Here is a 10,963-nt window from a genome sequence, read left to right on the forward strand (position 1 = left end):
TGAAATGTACTGCATGAGTGAACAGGAATTGCAATTTTAGTGTAGCATATTCATCTTGTGGACATCAGAAGTGTGTTCATGAGAGTCAGAGTAATGTGATGGTACATGTACCTGTTACAAGCAAGAGGGCGAGGTATGCTAAGACTTGGTTAAAAGGGCATTCCTCTTCTTTTTGTCCTTTTACAAATTAAAAGTCATAGGTACCCTCCCCTCTTCACCTCCATTTTCCAGCCCCCCCCCCCTCCCTCTCTCTCTCTCTCTCTCTCATCTCCTGGATTGTAGCCTTTTCAAAACTTAACTGCCAAGTGACCGGTGGCTGATGGTCAGTTTGAATGATTACCAAAAAAATTTAATGATTATGATGATTAATGAAATAATTTATTGGAAAAAAATGAATGTTTTATTGATCACATTGCACATTGAATGAGTTAATTTACTGATAAATTGTTGATTGAATGATTGATAGGAAAAAGTTGATGCCCTAATTCAGAATTGATCATTAAACCAACATTCTGCTCTGGACTTCACGCGTACATAAGAATAGCCATCAGTCTCTCAACAGGAGGGGAGGGTGGGAAAGAGGGAGGGGGCGGGGCTGAATGTTCTGTTGACCCTTATTCCATCAACCTACTTCTCCCACTTAAGCCCTATCTCACCCCCTATTCTCCCGACTGGCCGACTCCCATGAACACATTGCTGAGATCGCCATGGTAAAGTTGAAATGCTGCCCCAAAAGAGATCCAAATAATAAAAGCTGAAATGCTGCTCCAAAAGTGTAATTTGTGTTCACTCATGCATAAAAGTTAAATTTAATAACTTAAAAAATTTGCTTAAGCTATCAAAACTGATCAAGGTTGATCATTAATTTATTACAACGCCCTTAACTTTGCAAGTTCAAAATGATTTGCCTCTCAACAACTGAAATAAATTGGAAGGCTAATTCCAGCCCACCCTAATTTTCGTACCCTTTGTTTCAGTGGGCAGTGCTCGCTCAAGCATTAATATTTTTCCAACGTTTTGGTGTCATTTGAAAGTTGACTTCATTGGCTTTCCATATATGAGAGTCTTTTTCCCCAAAGTGCTATATTTTTTATTTGGCGGCCATTTCAAAAGTGTATAGTTTTTTTTGGGACGCGCTGTATATGTCTTTATCTAAGTTTGGTATTTTGTAACTTAACTTTCACAGCCTCGGAAGAGACGTAGTCTTGCTTCAAGACTTGCTGGCCATGGTGACGTCGATGAGCCTGATCTTCTCTCAAGTCCTCTTCATATATTGACCTTTGACCCTGGAATAGAAGACCCTCTAATGAGCCCTAATGTGAACACTACACAATCCAGTGATATCCCATCTACTTCAACCTCAGTGACCTTTGACACTACTAAGGAAGATTCACCAAAAAGGTCAAAGTTGAATACTGAACATTCAAGAGAGATATCTTCTTCATCAACCTCACTGACCTTTGACACTAGACAGGAAGACTTGCCAAAAAGGTCAAAGGTAAATACTGAACATTCAAGAGAAATCTCTTCTCCATCAACCTCACTGACATCTGAAACTAGAAAGGACTCTCCAAAAAGGTCAAGCGTGAATGATAAACAATCATGTGATTTCCCTAGTACTTCAACCTCAGTGACCTTTGACAACAGAAAGGAAGACTCTTCAAAATGTTTCAAGTTGAATTCTGAACAATCGAGAGTGATTCCTCCTACATCTACCTCTGGACAGAAATGTCTACCTTCAGTGACTTTGTCTAGGAAGGGCTCTCTCAAAGCTGACAAGAAGAAGAAGAAAACATTATCCCAAGTTGATGAAAATAACCTTGATGTGTATGCTACAAATATTCTTCTAAGCATGCAAGGAATAGAATGCACGTCACCTGACTCTGATTGGAGGTCACCTGACTCTGGTTGGAGGTCACCTGACCTTGATGAGAGTAAGGACAAGGAATTCTCAGAGACAATTGATCACACAGACACTCTATCAATGGACTGTTGTTTTACAAATAATGAGAGAATAAAGGCAAAGTAATTTCCTGTTTTAAGATAAGTGTTTGTAAGGTGTGAAACATAGGTCTTGCCATTGACTTAGAATCTTCTGAACAGTTTGAAATTACATTTGATATTTTTTATACTATCCAACCGAAAGTAATTCATAAATCATGATTTACATTCTCCAACTGATGAAATCAGTCTAAAACATGTTAGCCATACATTAAGACTACCATGGTACAAGTTTAAGGGATATCTTCTTTTCCTTTTTTACTGTAAGTTTTGGAAAATTAACCTGATAATCATTGGAAAACTTAATTATTCTTTACAATGATGTGGCGATTTTGTTGTGATTATGTAATCCTGGAATGTTTAGTCACCAAGAATAAAGGGCATAGTCAAATGTTGCTAAATGCATTATACCAAACACATTTGACTTCTATGGGAATACACCATGTGTGGATTTCAAGCATAGTTGCATCAATGTCATTTAAACTAGGTCCATCCTTCATTCATTCATGGTGCATCAACATCATTCAAATTAGGTCCATCCCTTCATTCATCCTTGATGAATTGGGAATTCAGAAATGAAAACAACAGGTTTTTGCGATATTTCATTTTGGATATTGTTGCATATTCATCACTTCATGAGCATAAGATGTGACAGATCATTGTAAAGAGATATAATCATGCTTTCTAATGACACCATATTCACATATGATGAAGCTTTAGGATTTATATTTGCACCTCACTCTTGAGTTCCATTATTTTGGAGGTTTTATATTTTTAAGTATTTAGTTCCTTTTGCTGTTAAAGAGTATTATTTCATTAAAAGATACAACAAATTCCACACTGGTGCCAAATCATTGAATGATATTTCAACAAAGGATGCTCTAATAATAATTAGGTTCATTGAATATGAATTAAAATATGTATTGAAATTTGTCGCGTTGGGGTGATGTTTTCTATATTAACTGTGCTTAGAGTGGTGCAACATGGTTATTAAAAGTCCAAGAAAATGTTCTTTCTAAATGGACTTATCTGAAGGGATGAAGGAAAGTTGAGTTTAACTTCCCTATCTGTAATCTGCTGGTACTGGTGAAATAACTTAACATAATTCAACTTGTATGGTTAAGAACATTATTTTTATGAGTAAAGAAACAGGGGTACGTTTGTTAACACTTGGACAAGTTAGTCATATCTTTATCCACCAACCACGGAGTTAGTTCCAATTTGACTAAACCCTTTCACAAAAGGATTTTTAACTAGAATACCTTGATATCGATATTATCGGTAGAAAGTACATACAAGACGTAGCCTTAGTCACAAAAAAGCAACATTTTCAAAAAGTAAAATTATGATAAAACTGCAATTATTGTGATGAATTTGGAAATACATCTAATCAAAATAATAGCAGAGGTAAAATATGCATCAAACATACTTAAACCATGCAGACTGAAGCATTCAATTGCTTGTTCTTTTGACAGTCTGTAATGTTTCTCAAAGGACCATGACTTTGTCAGTTTGTGAATTGAGGTAAGACTTGAGAAAATGGGGGTCGGACGTACAAAAAGGTTGATTATTTAGTGGAATTGCCCCCATGTTATATCACTACGTCATTAAGAAAGAAGTTATGACACGTGCCGCGGTTTTCAAAGTGGGGGGCTGACCATGCAAAAAATCACAATCATATGGTCATTTTTACCTTTTTGTACACGGCCCGTGACACATTCGGAGGTGTCATGAATATTTAGTCAGGTTGTTGTCCCTGATCTTGGCAAAGAAATGGTTAACAGACAAGTAGCTCAATATCTCCAATTTAGTTAAGAAGTTAGACTTATGACGGTGTTGAGAAACGGGTTTCCAGGTCTCATTAGATGGAAGGGCTATGGTGTGATATTTATGAACCTTGCTATTTGCCTTTGATCCCAAAGCAGGTGCCCAAGTAACTGGAAATTATCAAATGCCATCTGAAGTCATTTTTTTTACTGCTGTTTGATGATTATAAAGAGCACTTTTGTTTTAGGGGAATCAGTATAATTACAGACTTCTTAAAATCATGTATTGTGGTTGACCTGGGGAGCGTTTCATGGAAGGACTTGTCAGACATCTCATCCAACAAGTCCCATCTTATCTGACAGTTACCATGGTAACATTACTTTTCATCCAATCAAAATGAGTTAAAGATGTCAGATCTGATAACTTGTTGATAAAATGTTGAAGAAATGCTCCTGTTATCAGATGTGTGAGAAGACACATCATATTAAATGAGTTTAAGCTGCTAATGGGTATGCTGCAGGTTTGTACTTATTTGTATTCACTATTAAAGGTAAAGGATTCTATTGTTTTTATTCAAAGGCATTGTGCAATCATCATTTGAGGTATTATTGGATGTCCCAATAATCCTTGTTTTCAAATAAAACTTCATGAATATCATGAATCTGTTCCCAGCGTGTGTCTTTCTTTGTAGTCATATTATGAACTTATGTTAATAGTTAAATACCTAGAAGGAAAAAAAATTGGAATAATGAATTAAATAGCCAGTAGACATTATTGGTGCTTAATTCTCTGGCTTTAATCATATCACCCTCTTCAAGCTCAAAAATAATTCAAATCCATCAGTTTACTATTTTGCACTCCCTCGATAATTCATATTTGGCTTGTAAAAGCTGTTTTAAGGCAGGTAAAAATCCTTCATAAGGTCAGGTCAGGTTCAGTTTTCATTGAAGCACTCCTACCCGTTCTTCAATGTTACCCAAATTATATGTGGTTTGTATTTGCTTGGTCTAAAAGCAGATGGTCTTATTCTCAGATCATTGATTGCCATCATGGACAACCCACATGATCTATCAATTTGGTTCAATTTCCTCTATCATTTTCTAGTATAATCATCTAATTTCAACTTCGTCAAATGAAAATTTAGCTCACAAAGTAGACTTATGTGGTGTTAGACCCAGTATCATGTTTTACAAAATGGGTATGGATGAATTTGACTCTATAGAGCACTGTAACTTACGGCAGCCATAACTTTGGGGCTTACAAAGAACAAAAGTATTTTTAATGGATTATGCAATGGGCTAGATGTGTTTCTATGTCAGTTTGTAACTTATCTTTTGTTATACTTGAAGCCCCATGTTAAGATGTGACAGTACCCAAGCTTAACAGGAAATTGGATGAAATGATAAATGGGCTAAGTGGCAATTCAAGCAAATAGTAGCCAAATTAGGATTAGGTCCATGATTTGGGTATCCACGTCGGAACTATCTACCATGAATATAAAGTGAGTTCAATTGGTATATTATCTTCTGTGGAACTGCCAAAGTACGATCTCTCAATGACAAATATTCCATGTTTGTAAAGTTACTATTACATGTTCTATAGAGAATGCCAAGCAGTACAGACAAAGTCCATTTGTCACTGGAAATTTAATATTCATGAATACAATAACTTGCTTTTCATAGTATTTGCGTACTGAGAATCATATTTCAAATATGTACTAATTATACCCTGGATAATACAACATACATTCATAACCAAAGTACAGTACAGCACATCATGAAGTCAATATTTCTTGAAAATGCCAATGTCCAGATTATCTAGGAGTTCTAGTTTTAAAAAGAATAAATTCACTATCTTCCTGTTGTTTACAACAGTGAATGAATTGGAAGACAAATGTAGTAACAAGTTTTCTTCAGATTTTGTGAAAACAGACGGAAAATGAATCTTGACATTAAATGGGAATTTTTTTTAGAACTTAAATAAGCATTTCAAATACAAGGACACTCTTCCCATTCTAATTTTTACAAAACCAGTAATACAAGAGGAGTTTTGTTGCATGCTATCTATGTTTTTATTTTAATGACAAGATAATCAGTGATATCCTGTGCAAAACCTAACTTTCTCTCTTAAAAGATTACGAGATATCAATGTGGTACCTGTCCACGTGACTGGTTCGTGCCTTAGGAACTTGCCCACACATACCATCGAGACTTAAGAGACCGATCCATTCAACAAAAAGTGATTTTCACCAAGACACTTACTTTGTTATTACTGAAATGCCTGCATCTGATAAATTCAAAACAAACTAGTCAATGAATATCACTATTTGTTTCATGTAATGCTCCATTAGTCTCGTCTACAGCCTTCACAAAGATGCACTACATGTACTTTAATAACAGAAACATAGCATTATGGTTTTCTTCTTTTCAACCGTACTCATATTGCCAAAACGTTCTTTCATGAAAACATATTCTTTAAAACTCTTTATTCTTTCATTATGTATGTTTATTTAAGTATAAACTTTTAATCTTATTCCTCCCCAAGTACTAAACTTTGTTGTTGCCTAAAGAAACACTATCAATTCTCAGTTTCACTGATGGGCATTCAAAGAGTTGTAAAATCAAATGAAATATTGTAAGAGTTTTTGCTTTGCAAACTTTGCAATCACAATAATATAGAAAGTGATGCTTATGAAAAAAAAAAATCATATTCCCAAATTATAATATTTCAGGCTACTATATCTATTTAGGCCTTTGAGGCACTTTTTCTGATAAACCCTTTTTATAAGCAGCTTTTTCTTTGGCAGACATGGTGCGTATTGTAACCCTAAGGTTATTCATATTCTTGCCAACCATCTGAGGGGGTCCATTTAGAGTTAGTCTATCGTCAAGTCCATGAAGGAGTTGATTCACAACAGCCATCTGTGAACGGAAGATAATACACAGGATTTCATTTTAGAGTGAAAAAGAAAGGTGGATAGAGCAAAAAAGGGCTGGTGGATACATATATGATGCTCGGTATTCTATAAAGTGATTGACACCTCAATATGCCTTTGAGTTGGCTTTAACAATATTGGAATAATGGCTTGCAAAACTACGCCAGGCCACAAATGTGCAATCACATACTTCGTAATGATATTAAACTACACATGTTTCTAATGAGCAAACAACTGCTGCTAAGTAAAACATTATTGCATCTTCAAGCATGCTTCTTTTAATATACTGATGACGATGGTGATGATGATGATGACGATGATGGTAGTGATGGTGATGTTGATGGTAATGATGATGGTGATCATGATGATAATGATGATGATAGTCGATGATGGTGATGGTAATGATGGTGACGATAATTGTTAATAATAAAAATAATGATAACTTCAATTATAATGATGATAAAGATCATACATGTCAGCAAAAACACTACCTGCAATTTTTTATTTTCCTGGGGAGGAGAGCAAAGGGGAGGCTTTGCAAACAGTGTTAATTCAACCTAAAGTTACAACCGTAAGTACAAATTCCCACTCTTGCTTAGCTGATTTAGCATCATGATGCTACCTTTCTTGTGTGCTTTCAGGTATATTTGTTATTATTAACCGTATCAGACATCGGGCCCCTGGCAGAAAGAGTTGCAATCAATCGCAACTCTAAAAATCATGCGCAAGTCCCAAATGCGCGTTGTTGATTGGTCGAAAATCAAATTGCACATGATTTTTAAAGTTGCGATTGATTGTAACGCTTCCTGCAACGGGCCCCTGAGCAGGGCAACTTTGATACATTGTTGCCTGCTTCAGACTGGGATCGAATGGCCGGCCAATAAATTTCCAATTGTTTATCCACGGGCCCAATTCATTGCCCGCTCAGGAAAGTCAATGAGAATATGCGTGGAATGTAGCGGGCAATAAAGCAGACATAACCTCAGGGTATTCTACGCGTTTTTGTATGCGTCGTTGAACCGCACAGTGCTATACGTCACAATGGTAATCAAGTTGAGACAACGTTGGATACTGTGTCCCTAGCTAGTCCAGGAACGCGTCATTTCCATTACGTCTCAGTGGTAGTTTAGAGGCCCAGTCTGCTCAACATGACAAACTAGATTCTCATTCTTAAACTTTAAATATCTAAATTTTAACGAATTTTGCTCTAAATCTCTGATTTGGTTAATAATAGCAATATTGACTGGCCTGGAGGCATAAAGGACATATTGCCCTCACTAAATTGATATTAATCTAGTTTGGGCGATATATGACGCATCGCCTTGAGGCCAGTCGATATCGCTTTATTATATTCTGTATAAAGCTCTCTGAGAAGTAGCCAACTGTTTGTAGACCAAGGCTCCGTAACACAAAATTAGCAATCAATCATTAAATAAACTGACCAATCAAGATCAACATTACACTCGCATTTGGCGCAAAATACTGACCATGAGCCAATCAGAAGTGTTCTCTCATATTTGCTATTCATTGCTAATCTTTGTGTTACGGAGCCCAGGTGAATCTTTGAGTATTATCTGTACCTGTTTCTCCTGAGGTACTATTTCAGTTCCTTTGCCACCTGTGACCGTAACTCTAGCATGTATATTAGCACTTTCATCAGAAAACCAGTTTTCAAGTTGACGCTGTCTCACTCCGATGTCGTGTTGACCAATATTCCATGATGCTTTGACTTCTTTTAACTGAGAGGGAGAGTAATAGAAAAATGGAAAGAAATATTATTTGAAATATAGATGCACAAAAACTCACAGCAAACAACAAAGTAATGATAAGGAGCATGGTTTTGACCAATGAATTAACGTGCAAGATTAGAAGTAATCTCTTTTTAGAGTTACTGAGATTTCAATATTTTAATGGAGAAGACATATCAATAAATTAAATCAAATCTAAAAAGACTGATGTTTAATAGAATAGGATCCCAATTATTTCATCACATCTGAAGCAAATTATCTTTCAAGAATTTAAGAAGCATAATTCTGACTAAGTCTAGTAATGGGCAAGAAATTAATACAAGAATCATCCATCTAACCTGCGTAGGAGTTGTCTTCTTTTTGGCTTTTTCATTGCGCTTAACCTGTTCCTCATGAAGTTCCTGTCCTGTCATCAACTTGTAAATTGGCCAAGGTTTAGCATTAGGCTTCAACAACACCAACTTAAGTTTCTTCTCTTGACTTAAAGCAATTGCTTGACTCCTATTGACTGATCCAAGTGATGTTCCAGTTTCATCAATCAATTCAAGAATCTTGTCCGTCACAAACCTTCCAACGTTGATCATAGAGTTCTTTGGGTCCGCTGCGGCACGTTTCTGCTTCCTGGAGAGTTTGTTTGCAACTTCTAATTCTTTCTGGATGTGAGCAACATCTAAATCTGATGAATTCTCTTCTTTCTGATTCAGATATTTATGCCTGGTAGTCAGAAATCTAGCATTAATTCTTAGTGTTTTTATTTGAACTGTATAATGGCAGATTTTGAAGGGAGATCTGGGTCCTGCATCTGATGCAAAATGTATATGATTAATCTTTCCTTGGGTGCTTATGAAACTTGCACCCAACATCTTAGCTGTATTGTAAGACCATATCTGAGGAAGGATTGGCAAAATTTTCGGCTTTGTAAGAAGCCTTCCAATGCTAAAAACTGGCAATGCCATCTTGATTTAATTCTGTCTGACTTGCATTAAAATCACAATTTAATCAAAAGATAGGTATTCCATAAGAAATCGTCAAGTTCATTGTTTTAAATCTTTCCCTTGTCCTGTGCCTGTGATGATAAAAGAAAAGATGAATTAAAAAACGTGTTGATTAAGAATAGGTCTATATCATATTCATAAGAAAAAACATTTCATACAACAGATAAATTCAGAAGATAATAAATTCAAATTCTTTGAATTGTTAGGCAATCACTTGCAGTTTTGTTAGCCTCTTTATTACTCGAATTATAATTATATTTATACTCATATATTATCAGATTGATGGCATAATTCAACATGTTCAATGCACATTCCAATCAATAGTTTTGTACGTATTAATAATATTAGTATTATTGACAATAACATGACACAAAAAAGAGACAATTAGAGTTTATTAAAAAATTGTAATTGGGCCAGTCTGCATCATTATCCTGAAATGAATGTCTCAAATTTGTCCCTGCGCCTGTGCTGTGCTCTACGCCTCTCTAGTAAGATCTCCTTCCAACAAATATTTGTATTAGTGGGGCTACATCTGTTATTATATTTTGAAGTTCCTTGTAGTTTTCTCGAAATACACAGTTCCAACTTTCCCATCAGCTTACGGATACATCAATACAATCGAGCAAACACAATTAATCTAGCAAACAATGAAATATTTACTAAAAATTTCACAAAGCAAAGCATGGGCGTACCTTTTAGATTTAGGTCTAGTTTTAGCACTCTCCGGTACCGGTATGCGTATTTTTTATTTACACCAGTACCACGGCGGTACGGTACCGCTAGCTCTCCCTTTCACCCTTTGATCACGTCACCTACAAGTACAAGAATCAGACCATACTATTAGTATCCCCGGTATACATCTGGGGGGCGTTTCATCAACATTTTCGTCCGACAAGTTGTCAGATCTAACGACTTTTCGTGGTTTTGATTGGCTGAGAAGCACTGTTACTATGGTAACTGTCGGATAAAACAGAACTTGTCGGATAAAACGTCCGACAAGTCCTTTCATGAAACACTCCCCTGACATCTCTATGAATCACGGGGGGGAATAGGGGGACACGTGCCCCCCCCCCATCGGCTGACAAAAAAGGGGGGAAGGGGAAAAGGTAAAAAGAGGGAGAAAGGAAGAGAAACGCAGTGGGAAAGAAGAAAATATTATTCATTATAATGTTATATTATATTATAATCATGTTATGTTACATTACATAAGAAACATTTTCATCATAACTTTATGAAACATAATTTGCCCAGGGCCTACTTCTTCATTGTTCCTGGTGCTCGCATTGTCTGTTTAACGAGATATGTAATCTTGTTATACTAAAACATCCCGTTTTTTATTTTTTTTTATTTATTGGTTTCTGCAACACTTTTTCATAAACACATGAGCAATTAAAATGAAAATACAATAATGATATACGTATAACTGACAAGCAAAACTTTGAACATAATTGCATTTTCTATTAATATATATCGATTGTTAAAAGGTTGCAGGGGTTACCACTATAAGCTAAGCTTGA

The 10,963-nt window shown here is 35.8% G+C and overlaps 2 protein-coding genes across 2 annotated transcripts in view; one reads left to right on the forward strand and one right to left on the reverse strand.

Moving 5' to 3' along the window:
- LOC121408950 (transcription factor IIIA-like) overlaps nt 1-4,426 on the forward strand; it is a 29,753-nt gene extending 25,327 nt beyond the window's left edge. The window contains exon 10 of the mRNA XM_041600692.1: nt 1,187-4,426. Within this exon, the coding sequence (XP_041456626.1) occupies nt 1,187-2,029 (843 nt within the window). The 3' untranslated portion in view covers nt 2,030-4,426. The remainder of the gene's footprint in view (nt 1-1,186) is intronic.
- Nucleotides 4,427-5,398: 972 nt separating this feature from the next.
- On the reverse strand, nt 5,399-10,164 carry LOC121408967 (translation initiation factor IF-3, mitochondrial-like). The gene is made up of 4 exons (XM_041600716.1): nt 10,139-10,164; nt 8,790-9,517; nt 8,284-8,442; nt 5,399-6,689 (listed from the first exon to the last, which is right to left on the reverse strand). The coding sequence occupies exons 2-4, from the start codon at nt 9,405-9,407 to the stop codon at nt 6,510-6,512; spliced, it is 957 nt and encodes a 318-aa protein (XP_041456650.1). The 5' UTR covers nt 9,408-9,517; nt 10,139-10,164; the 3' UTR covers nt 5,399-6,509.
- Nucleotides 10,165-10,963: the final 799 nt, after the last annotated feature.

Source organism: Lytechinus variegatus, chromosome 1 (assembly GCF_018143015.1).
Source record: "Lytechinus variegatus isolate NC3 chromosome 1, Lvar_3.0, whole genome shotgun sequence".
Lineage (NCBI taxonomy): Eukaryota > Metazoa > Echinodermata > Echinoidea > Temnopleuroida > Toxopneustidae > Lytechinus > Lytechinus variegatus.